General features: G+C 46.1%; 1 protein-coding gene across 1 annotated transcript in view; it reads left to right on the top strand.

Moving 5' to 3' along the window:
• Positions 1-1,308: 1,308 nt before the first annotated feature.
• LOC135902016 (neprilysin-1-like) overlaps positions 1,309-21,968 on the top strand; it is a 119,970-nt gene continuing 99,310 nt past the window's right edge. Inside the window, exons 1-5 of the mRNA XM_070525628.1 lie at positions 1,309-1,689; positions 1,806-1,935; positions 11,691-11,783; positions 18,229-18,270; positions 19,598-19,759. Of these exons, the coding sequence (XP_070381729.1) occupies positions 1,309-1,689; positions 1,806-1,935; positions 11,691-11,783; positions 18,229-18,270; positions 19,598-19,759 (808 nt within the window). The remainder of the gene's footprint in view (positions 1,690-1,805; positions 1,936-11,690; positions 11,784-18,228; positions 18,271-19,597; positions 19,760-21,968) is intronic.

Below are 21,968 nucleotides of genomic sequence, written 5' to 3'. Positions count from 1 at the left end.
TCCACACGGACATGGCCCCGTATCGTAGCCATCGTACCGCAGTGCCCGTCTTGCGCGGCAATACGCTTTTCTTCTCACGCTTTCGTTGCACCAATGACGAGTGGTCTTTGCTCGTGGGGAACTAGCGCTACCAGTGTCAGCTATCGGCGACACACCCAACGAAGCGCCACATCGAGCCTTACTCGCAGCCGCTTGCCATCGCTCCTTGCAGGAGCTGTGATCCCGTCACGAACGCTGGTACCGCGGACTGACCTTAGCAGCTCACGCCGTGGACGAAAGTAGCCCTCCCTACCTCATGCCTCTGAAGCGCCGATGAGATCACCCATGCGACTGCGGATGGCTTGGCCGCTGGCAAATGAGCGCATGCGCGGGCCGTCTCACGTGAGCTCCTCCGCTTGCCGCCTCATGCTTTCACTGTAGCCTCATCCTCCTCTTCCTCGCGCTCTCTTGTTTCTTGGGGAGCGGGTATGAGCCATGGTATGTGCTGACGTGTCTCATATGGGCTCCTCGATTTTTCGTCAAAAGGCCCGGTAATTCACCCCAGCTCATACAAGGTCTCACACAGCGGCATCCGTGAAGTTACAAGGACCATGTGGATGCCAAAATTTGAGGTGGTAAACCAATTTTATCCGATTTAGGAGGATTTTTTCTACGACCACAGTGTCGCTGCGAGCTAAGCCTGAAGAAAGTAGGGCCTAGCGGCCGTGCTTAGGCGTGCTCCGGTGGGGCCATCGACCTTGCCGGGGACCTATAGGCGAAGTGCTTCAAGAAAATTGCGTCCGCTATGCGTGTAGAAGTGGAAAGGGAAGAAGTAATACCGGAGGAAGTTTCCGAGAAGTTTGGCTGGCGCGTCGCCGGTGAGAAGAAGACCCAGGAGCAAGAGAGCAAGCTAAGTCTAACGACGGTCAACGGGGGGCCGGCGGCTGCCGGGCATCGTCGCCCGCATCGGAAAAATTTCAACAGCAAGCTACTCAAGGCAGCGGGGATGCCTGTGTTGCCGAGGAAAGATATCAAAATCGTCATGCGTCCCAGGGGAGGTCAGAACATTGGGGAAGTATGCAGATTCGAGATCAGCCGAGCCACTGTCGCAGCTGCGAACGTGAGTGGCGAGGAGGTGACGCAAGATGTTGTTTGCCCGAACAAACAGCAAAACATGGTCGTTACCAGTACGCCTAAACGAGAGAACGCAAACCGCTACTCGGCAGTCAGAAGCCTCACTATCAACGGCACGGCACACGAAGTCAGCCCCTACGAGAACCCCCCCCCCCCCCCCACGGCACCGTTAAGGGCGTCATCAGGGGTTTCCCGATGACGGACACTATTCAAGAAATCAACGACTACATCGTTCAAGAGTATAATCCCACTGCTATGCAAGCCAACCGCATCGGCAAGACGATGACGGTGGTCATCGCATTCGATGGCGACAAGGTCCCGAACTACATCAGATACGGCAACCTGCTGGTCGAGTGTTCGTTGTATCGCAATCAGATCGATATGTGCTACCAGTGTGGTCGCCTCATTCACCGGATGGACGTTTGTCCTAACCCCGAAGATAAGATATGCCATGGTTGCGGCATGAAGAATCCTGAAGAAAGCCACGTTTGCAGTAAACCCAAGTGCAGCCTGTGCGGGGGCAACCACCTCACCGCAGACAAAGAGTGCACAGCGGCATTCAAGACGCCATATGTCGTTCGTAAACGGTGTTGTAAACGTCAGCAACGAGAACAGGTGCAGCAGCAGCGGCAGCAGCCGAGGGGGCCAGCGTGGCAGCAGACAGCGTGGCAGGCGCCTAGCGGGCGTCGCAGCCGCTCCCAGACAAGGGGAGGGAGAAGCACGAGCGATACCAGGTCACCTTCGGCAGCTGGGGCTCGCAGGCGAGAATCTCGTTCGAGGTCCAAGTCGAAGACCCGGCGGAGCAACGGCGCCGAGAAACAGGTGGGCTGAGCAGGGGTCTCCCGTCGCTCTTGACAACAGCAATTTCTCTCCCCTCCCCTCCTCCCGCCCTTCCAAAGACAACGAGTGTAGACACTGTTTGGAACTCAAAGAGATGATAGAGAGGCAGAACAATCAAATCAAGAGCCAAAACAATCCGATAAAAGCAATGACGGAGCGTATCGAGACGCTCAGTAGAACAAAGAACAGTGATAATGACGTCAGTCCAGTTAAAAGAAAAGTACCCAAGAGAGATACCACCAGCGCTGCTCCAGTGCCGATGAAGCTGATCACGTCACCGGCGTTGACGCAGTCAGTGACGCAAACTCGACAGACAGAAACGGCAGTGCTTGCCATGGAGGACGAGAAGGCCAAGGCCGCCGTTCCTCCGACAATGGAGTCGGTCATGAGCATGCTTACGCAAATCTCCAGCCAAGTTTCTCAGATGTCTGCGCAATTGAACTCTCTAACAGTAAGAATGGATAATGTGGAAGCCAAATGCAGCCAACTCTCGGTTAGAGTCATGACATTGGATGCGAAAAATAAGCATCTACGGGTCAGGCCGCGAAAAGTTGGTTCCGTGCGCAAATCTACCGCTCAAAAAGTAGAAAATGACGAAGACTAAAGGAAAGCAAAAAGAGACTGCCACGTTATTTCAATGGAACTGTAGGAGTATTAGAAACAAGATAGGGGAGTTACAACTATTCGTTGATATATTGGTCCAAAAACCGGATATCATAGCCGTACAAGAGACCAACGGCCGGGCAAGGTCGCGGGATACATTACGTATACGGACCCTAGCGAAAAGGGTACTGCGATCTTGGCCCGCAGCAACGTGGCGGCCACGCAGCACATGACCGCTCAGCGAGGCTGCGAACATACGTTCATCGAAATTCACAGCAGAAGAGTGGGGGGAGGGGGGGGGGGACAATAACTTTTTCGTCCTGAATGCTTATTGCCGTTCGTCCAGCAGGGTCATTGACTCTGAAGGCACCACATTGTACTGCATTAAAGAAGCAAGAACAAGACCGATTTTAGTTTTAGGAGATTCTTCCAAAAATATTCGTCCAAAAAAGGAAACCAATAGGTTAAAGCTATAGACGATCGGGATATGGATGTGGTTAACGAACCGGGCGTACCGACCAGGACAGGCACTAGCACGGTCAGAGACACGACTCCTGATCTGACGCTAGTTCGGGGGAACCTCGACGCAACTTGGCGTAACACGGGGGAAAATCTTGGCTTGGATCGCGATATAACTTGTGTAACCCTCGGGGGAACCGACATCAAGGCGAAACTGGGTCAAGCCAACACTACAGACTAGGACCGGTTACGTAGAAGCGCAGACAGCGAAGGCGAGGACGAAGACCAAGACACCAAGACGTATGAGGCGTGGGCCAAAAAGCAACGCGAATTCGTAAAGAAATTTACGCAGAAGATTACTACGACCACGCAAATTCCCTTCGTAGACAGCAGGCTTAGTCACATGTGGGCGGCAGGGCATGGTCCTACTCGAAGGTGGAAGAGGCAAAGACATAACAAGAAGCTTCGCAGACGTATACACGCGCTCAACAAGCAAGTGACCTAGTATGCGGAACAACTGTGCAGGGAAAATTGGATGAAGATGTGTGACGACCTGCTAGGCACACTGTCTACGAAAAAGACTTGGAAGCTGTTGCGGCACCTCATAGATCCGGTAAGAAGCAAGAGCGCATGCGCTCGAGACCTCACAAGAACAGTCAACAGTTACGACGGGGATGGGGAGAAGCTCATTCGTGAACTCACAAGTAAATACCTCAAGACCGAGAAGAGTGGTAACCCGACTCACGAGTATGGAGGCGATAACAACGCCGAGACGGACGAAGCTTTCACCGAAATGGAGCTGGTTGCGGCCATCGATGAAAGTCATCAATGCAGCGCACCGAGAAATGAAGGCGTTACATACAAGATGCTAAAAAATATGAGCGAAAAAAGCCGAGCTGAACTGCTAAACCTCGCCAACACGTCCTGGGAGAAGGGTTCGTCACCAAAAGAATGGAAAGAAGCGGAGGTGCATTTCATTCGCAAGCCGGGGAAACCACCCCACGTCGATAATGGGCGCCCCATCTCCCTCACGTCGTGTGTAGGGAAGCTGGTCGAGCGTATGGTGTTCAAGAGACTACAGAGATATTTGGACATCACTGATCAGATGCCACCGACCATGTCCCGATTCCGGAGGCACCTCAGCACGCAAGTCGTCTTGGCGCAACTACACAAGCTGGTTATCAAGCAATCGAAGGCCCCTATGCCAAGAGCAATCCTGGCGCTCGATCTCAAGGGAGCATTCGGTAACGTCACACACGAAAGTATTCTCCGAAACCTGCGCCAAACGGGATGCGGAAAGCGAACATTCAAATATGTGCAGGACTTCTTAAGCAATAGAACGGCAGCGATCAAAATTGGCAAGGAGAAGTCGAAACCGATAGCCTTGGGAGACAGAGGCACCCCGCAAGGATCGGTTCTTTCGCCGCTTCTCTTCTACCTGGCACTCCTCCCTCTCCCGGCTTTCCTTCAAGACATAGAGGGCATAGATCACGCTCTCTATGCAGACGATATCACTGTGTGGACTTCGAGGGCAGGGTCGGAGATTTGGATGGAGGAGACCTTGCAGAGAGTGGCAAAGACTGTGCACGAGTTCGCTAAGTCGTGCGGCCTCAGTTGCTCGCCACAGAAGTCAGAGTTACTCGTCATCAAGCCAAGAAGAAAGAAAGGAGACCAAGAGAACGTACGCATCACCATCGACGGGACGACCATAACACCAACCACGCAAGCACGTATCCTGGGTGTCATCTTCCAGAACAACGGCAAGGCGGGGGTGTCGATCGACAAAATCAAGGTTTCAACGGATCAAATTTTGAACATGAACAGAAGAGTCACAAACAGAGAAAGGGGATTGAAGGAGGACGATGCACTGACGCTCGTCCAGGCCTTCGTGACGTCGTGCATCGTTTACGCGGCGCCGTACCTCAAGTTACCAAAGAGAGACAGGGACCAGCTGAACGTCATTATACGCAAGGCAACCAAGATGGCGCTGGGCATTCCGAAGCATTATTTGACCGACAGGCTTCTCGGCATGGCCAAGCACAACGTCGTCGAAGAGTTAATAGAAGCTCATCTGTCTAATTAAAGAGTTCGACTCAGTCAGACGTCGGCGGGACGTCGCGTTCTTGTTAACTTGGGCTGGCAAGAGGCAGAACGGAAGGGAACGGGGCCGTTACCCAGGTTGTGGGCACATAAAATCCACAGTAAGCCACTGCCTAGGAACATAAGGTCGGGTCGTAACGACGGCCGCAGAGCGGCTCGTATAGCGGCCTTGACGGAGACTTTGGGTCAAATAGCAGATGAGGAAGAGGGGGTCACTCTCCTCACAGACGCTTCGTTAACCAAGTTTTCATCGAAAGCCACGCTGGCAGTTAAGACACGGGATGTGCTCGTAACCTGCGCCTCCCTCACGACGTCTTTTCCGGAGGTGGCAGCGTTAGCACTCGGGCATCCCAAGCTGGGAAGAATTGTCTTCGACTCGCAAAAGGCCTATAACAACTACAGAAAGGGGTGGGTGTCTCTTGCGGCACTGGATATTCTCAAAACTGGACGTACCTGAAAGGAAAGTTGAGTTAATATAGACACCGGCTCGCTCTGGGGTGAAGGGCAACGAACTTGCCCACCAGTTCGCCCGAGAGATGGAACACCGGGCAGAGGAAGGTGAGCCCAGTGCATAATTAGTTCTATAGACATTACGAACCATTATAAGACGGAGAGGTGCCATTACCCCGATCCTCACAAATCACTTAGCAGAGAACAACAAGTGATCTACAGGCAGACACAGGCAGGATCCTTCCCGCACCCTTACCTTCAAAACAACATGTACCCGGAAAGGTACGAGGAGGATTGTAACTTCTGCAAAACTCAGTTAGGCACGCTCCAACACGGTATTGGAGTATGCAATTTCATCAAGGCAATACCGCCGCCTCTAACCTGCCCCACTACCCTACCCCATCCCTCATCCACCCTTACCGACTAATTGGAGACCTTGCTAACGAGCACCGCCCTGGAAGACCAGCTCGTCCTGATCTCCAGGGGCCAGGCGGCTAGGAAGCATATGGGTCCCGTGAAGAGAGAACCACTTCGATAGACGGCGTCTAAGAAGATGTCGAGCTCGGCTCAATAAAGTTGTTTCTCTCTCTCTTTCTCTCTCTCTTTCTCTCTCTTGTTTCTTGTGCCATTGCGATCTGCGTTCGCTTTCGTATTTCGTTGTGCTCGTTCGCTCGGTGGCGAGGTACGACGCCGAGGCACGCCGACGCTCAACACAGGAATGCGCGCCTAAGAGGTTTGCTCCCTTAAAGATTGGCAAAATGACTGAGTATTACACGATGCGATGCCAACTTTATGGCGGTGGTCGGCACGATGGGAGAAAAATTGAGTTCTATAGATTAGTTGGTCACGAAGTGTAGATTATGGAGGTATAACTTGTGGAATAGACTCACATGGGATGTATTAGGCCGTGTCGCAAGAGAAAGAAGGGCTAGAGTTGTCTCCATTGATATTATACTGGCACTAAGGTTATAGTCAGAAAAAGCGAAGCGAACAGAGTTATTCCGTACGCATTCGTGCGAAGCAATTAGGTTTTCATGGTAAGGATACCACGTAGATGAAGCGTATTCAAGGTTGGGACATACTAATGTTTTACTGAGTAGTTATTTCAATTCAGATGGTGCTTTTTAAATGTTGCGACTTCTGTACTCTAATACTCGAGTGGTATTATTAGCGACGTATTCAATGTGAAGCGCCCATGATAGGTTAGATGTGATACGAATACCCGAGTACTTAACCTAATTCATAGTTTCAAGGCGTACATTCTCAAGATATTATGTTAAAGTGCTGTTATAACTTCTAGGTATGCATGACTTTACATTTGCTAACACTTAAATCTATTCGCCTTGTACGGCATCAAATAATTATGGTATTTAGGTCAGATTTCAGGCAAGAATGGTTGTTATCATTAAGTATATCGCGAAATGTGACCAAATCGTCAGGAAAAGGTGCATTGGAAGTTGGAAGCGAGGTCTTAATGTAGACTGAATTGATACAGGACCTTTCGGAAACAGAAGGGTAACATATTGTTTTGTAAGCATCGCTACCGTTTCAGCTTACTCCTTTGAGTTCGCAGGCCATTTCATATCCGACAGAACACTGGCTTGCCTAAAACGAACATCACTGGCATTTTCAATCATCCTGCACCATTTTTGTTCCCCAACTAGGGACGCTATAACGTAAAACTATTCCGGACTTTTCTATTCCAATTCTGAGATCAGCACTCCGCGATTGGTCAAAATCTTTTTTTGGACCACTACTACTTGTCTGTCACGCGACCTCACGAAAACCGTGGTAGCTCCCCATCTGATATGACATGTTCACACTGATTATGTAAGATTTGACCAAAATAAAGGAAAATGGTTATTTCTGATTCACCACCTTTTCGCCATTAGCCCTCGGCTTTTGGTCAAAAGCTTTCGGGCTGCACCCACTTCACCTTCCTGTCACGCGACGTCAAGAAACTGCGAAAACTCATCACGTCAAAGTAACGTGTATGCGCTCAAGATTCATTAATATGCGGAACAAAACTGAATTTTTTTCTGAATAGCCGCAGGCTGCCCCGTTCCTAAAGGAATAAAAGAGGGCTGCCGCCGATGGCTCAGGCATTGGCTGCCGCACCTGCCAGAGAGCATGGGTTTATCAGCGTGTAATAGAACTTTTTGCGTGGCCGTGTAACGTTTTCGAGTACTTTCGGCACTTTTACGACCTCGTTCTGCCAACTCTTCTTTGCTGAGGATCTATTTTAGCTTTGTTCTTAAGCTTCCGTTGCATGCCGCCGCGATTTTCGACGAGCCACCGCAAGTTAAGTAAGAGAAAGCGAAGCAGTCGCAGTCTCCGGCACCACCCCCTTCATCGTCTTATCCATTTTCAGTGCAGCAACTCGAACCTATCAAATCCTTCTCCACTTGAGCGTGCTCCTCGCCACTAGTGAGCCAATTAGACAAGAGAAGCTGCTGAGTGCAGGCAATGTTGTTCGTTTTTCAAGCAAACAAAAGTGACCTCCTATGAACGAGGAGAACGTTTGATTGGTCTGTCGAGAAAATCCTGCGGGTGAACGCCCAATGCTTGCGTCGGCGGTTACAAAATTTTGACGTCAGGACATTGGAATAAAAACATATTCGAATAGTTTGACGTTATAGGGCCCAGATTATAAGGTCCACGATTGCTTTCTTAAGTATGTCTGGGCTGTGTCATTTATGAGACCGCATGTTGATTCAAGATGACCGTAAATAAAATGCAGCGAGCTCATGAGCTGCGGCAACTGTGAATAAAGGTCGCGATATCCGTTCGTCTAAGCTTTCCCGGGAGAAACGTATTAAAACCCTACAGGAGGCTGTCTTGTACTACGACGCGCTGACGGCTTCAGAAGTCATCAGACTTGACTGTTTCCTTCGAGATAGGGTAGGAAAAAACATCGACTCCACCGTCACGTAAGTGTTTTGCTACAGCTGCTGCTGTCGCAAGCTAGCTTATTCTTTCACTTGACTATTCTATTTAAGAAACTTGTCCAAATTTTGAAATCGAAGATGGTCAGTAGCGAACCCGTGCGTGCTTGGCCGAAATTGCAAATTTAAAACCATCTTCGAGATTGCCGCCATTAGAATATATTGCGAAACATATGCAAAAAAGTCCAAGGTATTATTTTTGATCAGCTGAGGTCGATAGCTCGAAATAAAACCTAAAGCCAATAAACATAGTGCAAAGCCCTATTGGTGGCGTTAATACACTTGAGCGGTAGTTCATTTGTGAGTAGTTAAGCAAGCAAAATAAATTTCTTGGGTTTTTCTTGTTAAATCAACGATCTGACCATGAGGCACGTCGCAGTGGGGGACTCTGGATTAATTTTCACCGCCAGAGAATCTTTAGCGTGAGCTCAATGCAAGCCACACGGGTGTTTTTTTTTAAATTTCGCCAACATCGAAACGCGGCCACCGTTTCCAGGATTTGTACCGCGACCTTGGGTTTAGCAGAACAACGCCATAGCCGCTAAGCCATCACGGTTGTTATGAAAAACGGGATATGGAATTCTATAGTCAAAATATTTTACTGATATTACATTTCATTCCTCCTTGAGGAGAACGAAAAAAAAATTAATGAAATTCTTTTACGCCTAGATTTTTTTTATGTGGAATGGTACTTGGGCTTCCGATTGGTTACGGCAACGCCTGCGTGATTTTAACATAGTGTGGGGATGAACAATTGAGAGTGGTGTTAATGCTAAAAACACTCGGCTTGAACTTCCCAGTAACAACAAGTCTATTAAAGCCAATGTGTAATAACCTAATTAACGTTTTCCTCGCAACGGCACAAAAACTATTCATCAGCGTTTTCTTTCCCGCAACATTTGTTCTGTTTTCGGCAACTATCTGTTAAGCATTCTTGCAAAACTAGTCATGCACCAACCATTTATTCATCGAATGTTGTTCCCAACAAGGCTCTAAAAATTTTGAGAATATATTAGTGTACTTTTTCTAATGACAATTAGTGGTCTTGTGTTTAAAGCTTACGCAATGTCCGTGGTAGCTGTTTCTATATTTTCTTCTTTTTCTCCTACTCAGCGCAAACATGGTACCTAATTAAAATAATAAAGCTATTCCTGCTGTAGATACATGCGCCAGCTTTTCACTATTCCATATTGGATTGGTACTCGAAAAAACGTTTAAATTCTCCCACCCGTACCAGGAACACATAACTAAAAACGTGAAATAAAACACCGTTATAAATGTTCCTCGTGTTAGCCAGTGTTTCCTAACGGTGGTGTTTTGCGTGGCGCACGAAAGCAGGAGAGGAAGGACAGAGAGAAGTAAAGAGCGCTTACTTCCAATTGATCTTTATTTGCGGACGAGCATGATATATGTGCGTGGCAAACAGGAAGCCGCCGTCGTGAACCAGCTCGTCCAAGCCTCTACCCGAATGAGCCGGTCTGTTGAGACTCTTGAATCGTTAGGCGCGTCGCATAGAACGTAGGCGCACATATCTGACGATGAAGAGAGAATGTACAGTATACGCGTTACTCCATATGCGAAATTCGTTGAGCGTCTCTTGTACTGAGGTGTCATGGTGCGTGTCGACATGGTCCAGCTCGTCGTGCCTTCTTGTTTAAGCACGTTTTAATGCTGAGTAAAACTTCCGGCATGGAGGCTCAGTCATCATGGCTGAGCCGCGCATTCGCGACTGAATCCTGCAGCGTGCCATCGCTTTTGCCTTGCTGGATTATGAAATCTTCGCTTTCACCGATTCCCGCACAGTGCTTGAAATCTGAAAAACATTTTTTTTCTGCTAGTAAAAAATTGTAAATGAAAGGTAGCAAGAATTAATAATTCGCCTTGTTACCATGAAAGCAATTCGCACATTTTACGTTCGACTGATTCTAAAAAAATATACATTCACTTAAGTATCCTTACATGATTTCATGAGAAAGCCACTTTAATGCACCTTAATTTACTTTCACTGCATTTATACACCTTAATCTATCCTAACGGATCTTAATTAACCGTAATCCACCTTAATCCACGTTCACCTACCTTAATCCACTTCGATCGACATCATTCCACGTTAATCCACTCTGATCCACCTTAGTCCATTTTAATCCAATTTGATCCACCTTAGTTCACAATAGTTCACTTTAGTATATCTTAATGCCATTTAATCCTCCCTAATCTACCTTTATTCACGTTAGTCCACATTCATCCACGTTAGCGCGCTTTAATCAACTTGAATTCATCTTTATTCACTTCACTTCACTAAATGCACTTTACTCCACCTTAAGACACTCTGACTTGTTCTAATGCGAAACCATCCGCGTACTTAGATTTAGGTGCATCTTAAAGAATCCCAAGTGGGTGCTTCAGAGTCGGAAAGAGATTTTGCCTCGTAAAACCCCATAATTTAAGAATTCTAGGTGGTCCAAATTTTCCGAGCCACCCACTACGGCGTGCCTCATAATCAGGAAGCGGTTTTGGCGCGTAAAACTCCTTAATTTAATTTTATATATATTCTTGGTATACAAACGTGCAAGACGCTGATGATGATTTTTTCCTGCCATTCATGGCTGAAAGCGCCGGCTTTTCTGCCTCATAGGACATATGATGCTTTCGCAATAAAAGCGATATGTGACACGTCACCCACGCCCATCACTGGCTTACAACGCGCCCTGTTCGTGCGATGCTTCATTGTGGAAGGCAGGAGAAAATGATTTGTCATTATAGTCGGACATTACAGAATACACGAAGAAATGAGGCAGCAAATTATTGGATCCAGCCTTCCTTGGCAGTATCCAATGATTGAATTTCCGTATATTTGTTCTAACAGAATATACAAGGAAATCGAATAGCAAAATTATTGTGTTCTCCTGTATCATCCTATAGAATAAATGAATAAACAATTATTACAATAATAATTCAATCGGTGACGTGTAGCATATGTGTTCGAATATCATTCGAAAGAATGTGAACGCAGCGCAAAAGTATTTCTTCCGCTTGAAAGGTCACCAGTGACGTCCGAAAATGCTCACTCCGCTACATCAGAGGTCATATCGGCCACACTGCTGACGAACGTTTCTAACGCAGGATTTTGGGAATTCAATACCGCATTTGTTCTTTCATGTTCTTTTTTCATGGGTATAGAAGACAGAAGAACTGCCATGAATCTCATGACTTTAGCCAGCGTGATGACCTTTCTGTCATCTTCAATCCCAACGACAGCCCAAAACCCACAAGGCAAGTTTCTTACCCTATCGTTCGTGGTAATGACATTTACTGTACAATTCAAGCACCCGTGTTTTCGACACGACATTTATCAGCCGTGCGCCAACTGCATACGAACTCTTGCAAATGTCAGCTACGATCGCCTCACTAAGTGCTGCGTTTGTAGCACCACAAAAATAACATAAGAATAAAAGCTGCGGTCGTCTCAGAGCAAAGGCCCGATAGCTAAATTTTCCTGTGTGTATGTCCATCTGCACGAGGCCTACAAATTTACTGGGGACAAGTTGTTCTTTCTCTACGAAATTACGCAATATAAGAAAGACACAATACCTGAGTGCTCTCATTGCAACACATATAGATCTTCGAGCCACTAATTGCCTTACTAAAGCGAAGTTTTCTATGCCTTTTTCTCAGGCGTTTAACAGGTCTACTCGGTCGCCTTCTTGCCGACTAAGGTGAACCTGTCATGGGCGGAGTGCAATAGTAAACTGGGTGGATACCGGACATGATCAAATTAAACATGCGCCGATCTCAGAGGGAGGGTAATCCATGGTAGCGGGCGTGACTTAGATCAATTGGTTGAATCTCTTCATCTAGCCGTCTTGTATTGGGTAAGTACATTACCGCGATGCAGCAAAAGGCGCTGGTTGCAGGAGATAAGCAGAGTCGGAGGATGAATTTAGCCCCTTCACATAGATTCTGTAGTGTGCGTTGGGTCTTCATTTGTTTTGTGCGTGTCACCGCAAGTTACACTTCCGGCGTCCAGAATCGCGGGTCAGCGTACAGTCGATATCTCTGCTCAAAGAATAGTTGTCATATCTCGAGCGTGATTTCTAAAGGTTTCTTGCTCTCTTGCGCGTGGTCAGCCCCAAAGATCAATTTCGAATGAACGTTCCGGTTGCCACTCAGTTCTCGTACCTGTCGTCTCTTGTCCTGTTCAGAACCGCATTCTGTTCACCAAATATGTATCACCTGGCCAGAATTAGTCTTCCATTGTACGAAACGATGATGATGATTTGTAGGTTTTCCTTGTGCAAGGGCCACATTTAACCAAAGAGCGCCATGAGTATTCTGAATACATTACAGTGTTACAAAAATAATAAATAAATAGGCGTACTCAGCAAGGGCCAATACTTTTGTTTCACGAATAACACACTAAAGAAATTCGAGCTTCACGAGGACCTCTCAGATTTCTCCCGACGAATACAGCCCGATCCACTTGGACTTCCGAACAAGAAGAATCCATAGAACTTGACATATACCTTAAAACTGTCACTATAGAAATTATAAGCCGATCCAAGACATCTTAGCGACCTAAAAATATAACAGCGTCGGAGACTCATATCATTTCAAATCTTAGTTGCCGGAATGACATTGTTATTAAGGAAACAGACAAGGGTGGAAGTATAGTCATTTCGCCAATAGAAAAATACAAGCACGACTCCTACAGACAAATAAACAACCCAGATTAATACTGTAAGCTATATAACAATCCGACATTATCCTACACATTGACAATTACCAACAGGCCGAAATCACTTTTGGCTTATGAATTGATAACACCGCCAGAATGCAAATTTCCTAAACCAAGCAACAAAATTGCCGGGCGTTTCTACCCTCTTCCAAAAATTCATAAAATTCCATCCACTGTACTATACACCGCTATTATCCCAGGTCGCCCGGTAGTATCAAACAACAACACCCCGACAGAGAGCATCGCCACATTCCTTAATCACTACCTTCGTGACTTGCCAAAAGCACTTCCGTCATTTGTACAAGATACGCCCCACCTGCGGATAACTATAGAGGACATTAATACTAAAGCCACACTACCCCGCAACACAATTCTCGCAACACTAGGCGACACGGCCCTGTACAGCAACATTCCAATCCCTGATGGTTTATCTTCGATAAAACAAATGCTGTCTGAACACAATGCACAACACTCTACTGAAGTCTACTCGGCTCTAATTGAATTAGTTCTAACACATACCTACTTCGAATTTGAGGAAAGTTACTTCCTACAGATACATGGTACAAGCATGGGTACGCCTTTTGCACCAACCTACGAGAACATATTTATTGAAATTCGAGAAACAGGTTACCTATCGCGCTGTACTGACAAGCCCCACACAGACTTACGATACATAGGTGACATACTCATAATATAGGGAAATTATCAAGAAAGTCTAAATAAATATGTAGCATATTTCTAAACACTTTTCACCCAACAATAAAATTCACATCAGATTCCTAAATTAAGCGCATAAACTTTCTGGACACAATATTCATTGATAATGGAGGGCTAAAGACAACGCTGTATAGGAAACCTTTCGACAAAGAACAGTACCTAAAATATACGAGGTACCATCCCAAACATTGGAAACAACACATCTTTAAAGGCCAAGGCACACGAATACGCCGCATTTGCGTTGAAGACCAAGACTACATACATAGACTCGATCACGTTACAGAAACCCTATCAAACAGGAACCACCCAAACAGTGACCTTCAAATAGCCTACACCGCTGCAACCAAACTTGATCGAGCCAAAGGTCCCAAGCCCCGCCCGAGGATCACAAGAACAACAACGCCTCTTCTTACTACTAAGTTCTCAAACGCACTCCCAAAGGTGAATAACATCCTCAGTAAATACTATCCAATTCTCACCAGCAACCAGAAACTTAATAAGATTTTTCCCGACTCACCCACAGTAGCCTACAGACGAAACACTAATTTTAAAGATATTCTTGTGCATGCCAAACTAAAGACAAAGGGGAAGTTGGGAACCAGTCCCTCTGGCCTGCCCAGGTGTTCTTCATGCAATCAAATTCAATCTACTACTACAGTAAAAAGTACAGCGTCGAATTACGCCCTCAAGGTAACTTCGGCTTTCACCTGCACATGGAGCAACGTAGTCTACTGTCTAGAATGTGCCTCTTGTAGCAAACAATAAGTAGGTGAGACTGGACAACAAATTCATACAAGGCTCAACGGTCACTGCGCGGACACAAAACACAATTTACCTAAAGCAGTAGCCAGCCGCTTTAATGAACGTGGTCATATATTTGACAAAGAAAGGCTCTACATACTACAAACAAATTTCCTTTCACCTCGCGAAAGGAAATGTACGGAATCATACCTAATACACAAGTTTAATTGCCTACACCCGACGGTAATTAATTTGGCACGTGGCAACTTAGAATCTTTAAAAGCGGTAACCTAAATCTGAAATTCCCATATCATCAACTGTTGGAGAAGAATGGGAGAGGTCTTTGCCCTGCAGTGGGCGTAACCAGGCTGATTATTATTATTATTATTATTATTATTATTATTATTATTATTATTATTATTATTATTATTATTATTATTATTATTATATCATCAACCAAGACACAGAACACATTATGCCACCAGCTAATCTTAATTCTTAACCTCCAACTACTCTTCCATTCCCATGATCTTTTCCTGCCTGCTACTCAATTTAACATACTCTTTCTGGTTTTTACATTTATATGAACTGTACGACCCCCCCTTTTCCATCTACACTTGCCCCGCCCGCGTCTGTGCGCGCCACCCTCCTATTTGTTATTCCGGCTTCGGTTCCCCCCTCTCTTTCCTTTTTTATATATATATATTTTGAAACACCCTCTACAACACATTCCGATGTCCCAGACGTCAAATGCTTTTTTCAGCGCCTCAACCCCGGGTATCGGCATTTCTGGACGCCCCCGTAACGACACCTGCGTTGAGCGAGTGGGGCTGAAAGATCATGCCACTGAAAGAATGCCCCTTGAAAGATCATGCCACTGCCTTTCAGTCAGCCCATAGATTGCACCACAGACTCCTTGTCGCCATCTTAACTATTTCAACATTACTCGACGTATTGCTGCTATGCTACTCAAGTCAGTCATTTCTTTTAGGGGGGGGGGGGGAGGGAGGATCTTTGTGTTACTCGCGCACTGACCGCCTGACCGGCTCTTATAATGCTACAAGAACGTGCTGCCAACGACAGCCTTGAATGCTCCCTGACCTCTCGCTTCCCCAACACCCTCCCATGCCCCATTCTTTCTTTATATTTTTTCTTTCGTCTTGGTGTCGCCCGGCTTTTTTTTTCTTTCTTTTCTTTTCTCCCCGCCTTCCCACTTCCCGCTCTTGTCCCGTCGTCTTGGGAACGAAGCTCACAGACGTCAGGCAGCACATTACCTCTGAAATTTGTCCCTTTATAACCAACCGCCACCGACAACACCCGCACGTGACGTCGCTGCACTAACCGTTTAAAATTAGCATGCCGATGATAACGAGGCCACCTTTGACGAAGATAGGTCCTCCTATCGAAACGTTGGCCAGCCTTTCTGAGGCACCTTATCCCTGTTTACAAACTTTAAACCACCGTGTGCTATTCCATCTGTCAGCCCCGTTCTTAATTTTGGAATCCCGTATAAGCTTATTTTGCATATACTCGAGGATGACATACCTATGCGTATACTTGAGGAGGACATACCTGCTAAACAATTCTGCGAATGATGATGGTAAACATGTGGGTATGGTTTGATGATTGCGCGTTAGACTTCAGTAAAGAGGGTGGTGTATAGTGCTATAATAAGTACTGATATATAAAGTTGCTTAAAATATATGACTATGGCAAGGTGCTCTGAAATAAAAAAGCAATGCTGTCGTGCAGTATCAGTCTGTGACTCCTGCTTAACCAAGATTGATGGAGTAAATTAAGTAAATTGAGTAAACTTGAGTAAATTTCAAGTTCACTCAATATAAACGTGTTTTTAGAACTCATTAGTTTCAATTCGTAATTCCCACCCATTCCCAACATCCAAATTACCACGAAGTGCAAACCTCCTGGATGGCTGTTCTATATTATCTATTCCTTACGGTATACCGCTCGTGTGAAGCTAATATCCGTCAGAAATGCAATAAGTGTATCAGAGGTATATTGTATGAAATAACAAATAAAAGAAATATGCAGATCCAACGCACACGTTGGAATATATATACGCGAAGGAAAGCTTAAGGATTATGGACGACACATCTTAAAAGTCACTATTGTAGTATCTCTATGAAACGGGCCCTCATGCTTTATGTAATTTCATACTCGTGTCACAACGCGTAGCAACCCAAGCGAGAAAAAGTAAAGCGTTTAATTAAAAGCTGCACAAGCACAGTTTTGTTCTTTCATCGTATGCAACCTGTAATCTCATTGAATGCTTCTTTATCGACCACAAAGGTCCCGACCTTATTGTCAAGCAATGTTACAGCGAAGCTGTGTATGGCTAGCCGATTCGTCCGTCCGTCTGTCTACTGTACGCCGAAAACTCCTTACGTGGAATCATGTGCGCACGCGCAGGAAAGTAAAAAAGAAAACGAGATGCGCGCGATTGGCTGTGCCAGTAGTAACGTCATTGCTCTCCGTCGCAGCCGAGCGCGCGCGCAGCAGTTTCTATGCAGCACCGAAGTGTGTGGGTCACGCTTCACACGTACTCCTAAGGAGCAGGCAGCATTTGATCAGCAACGCCGCGACCATAACCGGGAACAAGCTCGTCTACGCCATGCCGATGCTGCAGCCCGGGCAGGAGAACAGGCTTGTGCAGCTGAGCGCAAGGAGCAACTGCGTACCGAGGATTCGGCAACTTACCAAGCAGCCGTATAATGAACCATCGAAATTAATCTAGTGATCAAATCCGAGGCCGCACGTTTCAACTACGCTGGTTAACCATCTGTAGAGAGTGCTTGGGCGGTGATTTTTTTTTTAGTTGACGAACTGCATCATTCACAAGCACGCCGAAGTGCAAACTCCAATTCAGGTGAAAGCGCTCCATAATACGTCTACGCAGTGACGTCACATGGACAAAGGCGATGTGTGATGCTTATTGAGGGAAGAATCGTTATGACAGGCATATGCGGTGAAAAGTGCGGTACGTATCAAGCAAAATTTAAGGATTCTGTGCCTATATATTGCGTGCCAGTGTGACGTACCAATTCTGCAGAACAGCCCAAGAATGGGAAGACCCTGAGGGGCACACCGAATGGCGCAATCAGAGAAAGTAAAGCAAATCAAATAATCGGTCAATATTATTCACCGTTTCAATATAAAGTCGGTCTGGGTTTGTGATGGCTGTGAGCCGACATTATAGGTTCATGTATTGTATAGAAAATTACCTTTTTATGCACAACAGAGGTACACTCATGCCGGTTCGATATTTTCGCTGCAGTATATGCATCATGCGAGCTATCTGGTTAGACCCGCCTAACTTTCTATCGAATTCATAGCAATGTTCACAAAGCTTCAGGGGCCGCAAGCGTGACTTGAGCTAGAACAATAATCCGATGCAGCAGCAATCTGGTGGAAGTGGTCGCTGGCAAAATGTCAAACAATGCATGCGTGGCTATACCAGTTCCTGTTACTAATGCATGTGTTCGTTCTTTTGAATTTCCCATCTAGGAAAGTACAATGTTTGTTGTGAAGCCGTCTGTTTCGAACGAGGTAATATACTTGGCATGCACTGAAGCAATTTTTGTGTGTTGGTGTTGGTTTGTGCATGTGCATGCGTCTGTATACGTAAGCTGAAGGGGTTAGATTTACCAGAAGTCCAACTAAAGCCAGATGAGCGTTAACCCTAGGCTCATAAAGCTGTGCTGTTCACGTTCCTATTTTCACAAGGTTCATGGATTTTTAACGTACAGTAAACAGTTCCTCGACAAGCTTACTCCCGAGTATTAATCACATGGCGATGCAGACCCATCTGGATGCGCCAACAGGCAACGCCGCAGGGGCAAATGATCCACTGGCGTTTCCTTAACTCACTTGGAGCTTTGTGGTGACTGTTTATGTCCGCTGATATACCGTTCTCGAGCTTTCACCCCCATCTTTCTCGGTTGAAGGCTTCCAAGGTGTCAATATGTGCGTTCTTACTCTCTGGTATGCGTTATTTAAAATGTAAGTTCAGTATACTAAAGAAAACACCCACAGTTACATTGTAGGTAATTGCATCTATAATAAGTCGAGAATGTTTGGAAAGACAAAAAATGCCCTGTACATATCGCACGCAGTGAAATCGACTGGCCCCACGCCGAATAATAATTGTGTAACCAATCAGGCACCGCTGTTTAATTCTAAAATGTACGTGAAATATAAGCTGACAAGAAACGCGCTGCGCCTAACAGCTATCTCTAAAGCCGCCATGGAGAAGCAGTGACAATTAAGCCACAATAATTCCACGGTAAAAGACCTGAATAATCGTACCCCTGAAACACTGTAATTATTAGACACATCTGAGCTTGAGGTGCCGGGTTCAACTCCCAGACGCGGTATCGGCAATCTGACGATGGGTAGAAATCACAAAAGGGTCTTAGGTGCACTTAAAAGAAAAAACAAGTGGTCGAAATTATTCCATAGTCACCCCCTGATGCGGTGACTCTCATAGACCTCGGTGTACGTTGAGCCACTCAACGTCACTTTCTTTTTTACCTAAGAAAAAGAATGCGGCACGCGATTATCCGCGTATTCAGATTGAGTAAAGTTTCGGAGCTACTGGTATGTTTGAAATAACGAAAGTTTTTAAAACATCGCAGTGTTCGAACCCAATCACAGATACCTGTGTAATATTCTAGTGAACGAAATGTAGTGCACCATATAGGAACCGACGCATTATATGCGGTCTACCTTGTCGCGGGACTCGTGCAAAAATCAAAGAAAATGGAATGGTCACATTATCTATGGCTTGTTTATTAGAATAGAAAAAGTCATGGTACACGACTGGGTTTCAAGACTTGCTCTAACAAAAACATTAGCGCCGCAATTTGCTTTACAGCAAAGCTGATAAACGAGTCGCTCAACACTAGCGTCGAGCCTTGCGACGATTTCTACTCGTACGCCTGCGGCGGGTGGATTGAGAAGCACGAAATACCAGAGGACAAGTCGAGTACCGGGATCTTCTACCTGCTGCGGGATGAACTGCAAGAGACTCTGAAGAGTGAGACACCCATACACATTCTGCCCTAGCCAACAGTAGCCGAGGTCTTGAAAAATATAATATAGAATATACGAGAACGCAACCAATGGCATTCTGTGAGCAGCGACGTAGGACAACCTTTGTCCTCCTCCTCCTCAATGCCGCATGCGCGCTGCATTGTCTTCGCGCTTCGAGCGGAAAACGCAGCTCGCATTTCGCGGTGACCAACGACGATGCCGATACCTCGCCACTTCCAAGATGCAGCCGAGCCCGGCTTTGAGCAGAGTTCTTTCTTCCGAGTGTCGCCTGGGACCGATGGTGTCGTGGCGCGCGGGGTGCGTTACCATGCGAATACTTTCGTACTTCGAGAGTGTTCGTAATAACGCGCAAAACATAATCACGCGAGACATAGCAAACTGAAAAATAAAGGGCTCCGGTGTTTTAAAAGACAATGATTACTTTTCTATCAAAATTTACGCCCTTCATTAAGTAATAAATTTAATTAATTAACCTAATCTAATTATCGATAGCGCAGTTATGAAAGACCAATCCTTCTGGTGGGGTACGTCACTGCTGACAGAATACCATTGGGTGCGTTCCCGTATATTCTGTATTTTAGTTTTAAGAGCTTGGCTAACATGAACTGGGTCACCCTGCACACATTAAATTTCTTCTGTGAACGTGAAATCTTGCACGCGAGTATGAAATTTATTCGTTGAGTGCTCAACTCGACTAAAATGGAATCTGCCATCAAGGTGTCTGAGCTATCATGCTATCATGAACCGAGATTAAACGTTGGGCTCAAGTTATTAAGGACTTGTGAATTGTGCGAACGACTTTGAAAGTTGTAGCACGTACCACCTCCTTACTGTGGGAATTTTTTAAACTTTTTTGTTTCTTGAATTATCGTTATTTCCTTTTACCTTTCTTCCAGACCATTGTAGCCAACTGGTACTTACACTAGCTAAGCTTCTTGTCTTACCGTGCATTTTTTTTCTTTCTTAAAAAAAATGCATCATCCTACGTGAATAAAACCATCTGCACGTTGTTTAGAGCTTCGTTAGGAAAACCGCCAGTAATTTTTTCTTCCGCGACATTAGATTATTTCAATAAATGTAACCATCTAACTTTTTAAAATCAAGAAAGGGGCTGACAGATGAAATAGCACACTGTGGTATAAAGTTTGTAAACAGGAATAAGGTGCCTCAGAAAGGCTGGCCAACGTTTCGATAGGAGGACCTATCTCCCTTTGACGAAGATAGGTCCTCCTATCGAAACGTTGGCCAGCCTTTCTGAGGCACCTTATCCCTGTTTACAAATTTATCTAACCTTTTAGCAATTCTAATTGTCAAGATGCAAATTCGGTGACATTAGAGAATCGCAAGAAAGGCCGAAATGTCACGTTTCCACCAAATTACAGATCGCGTGTCTACTTTGTCCCGCTTTCACTGCTAAGCATGAGGTCGGTATATCAAATCCGGGCCGCGGCGGCGACATATTGTTGCGGGAAGAAAGCAGGACCTGGAGTGTAAAATAACTTATATTTACAAATGATGGATATGGCGTTCAGGTAACCGCCAGACTTCGTCTTTCTCTAGTCCAATTCAACGTCTTCCTTCACTTCACCGTAACATCACCCTCCCGGTGGGGGAGCTCCGTCCCGGTGCAAGTTAAACAGCCTCACTTATTGGGGGGACATAGGGCTTGAGCCTGGTGACGTGAACAACATCACTGGTTAAGTTGGGAGGCACGGAAGGCTGACCGAGTGGGGCGATCTCGTAGGTCACGTCGGACAGTTGGCGTAAGATCTGGTACGGACCAGAAAAACGGGACAGTAATTTTTCCGACAAGCCGACACGACGTGAAGGCGTCCAAAGAAGGACAAGGGAACCAGGTGAAAAATGGTGGTCTCGGTGCCGAAGGTCGTAGCGTCGCTTTTGAGAAGCTTGCGATACTGTGAGGCGATGACGGGCGACATCTCGGGCCTGGGCGGCTAAGTCAATAGCATCGCGAGCGTAAGCAGTGCTGGGTGACTGTACTGCGGAAGGTAGCAACGTGTCAAAAGGCAAGGTGGGGTCGCGGCCGTACAAAAGGAAAAATGGTGAAAATCCGGCAGTGTCGTGACGGGACGAGTTGTATGCGAAAGTGACGTATGGTAAAGCGACGTCCCAGTCGCGGTGATCGTTGGAAACGTACATGGCGAGCATTTCAGTGAGTGTGCGGTTGAGTC

The sequence above is a fragment of the Dermacentor albipictus genome, chromosome 9 (genome assembly GCF_038994185.2).
Source record: "Dermacentor albipictus isolate Rhodes 1998 colony chromosome 9, USDA_Dalb.pri_finalv2, whole genome shotgun sequence".
NCBI classification, from domain to species: domain Eukaryota; kingdom Metazoa; phylum Arthropoda; class Arachnida; order Ixodida; family Ixodidae; genus Dermacentor; species Dermacentor albipictus.
The sequence above is the reverse complement of the archived record's forward strand: the minus strand, read 5'-3'. Positions and strand labels throughout refer to the sequence as shown.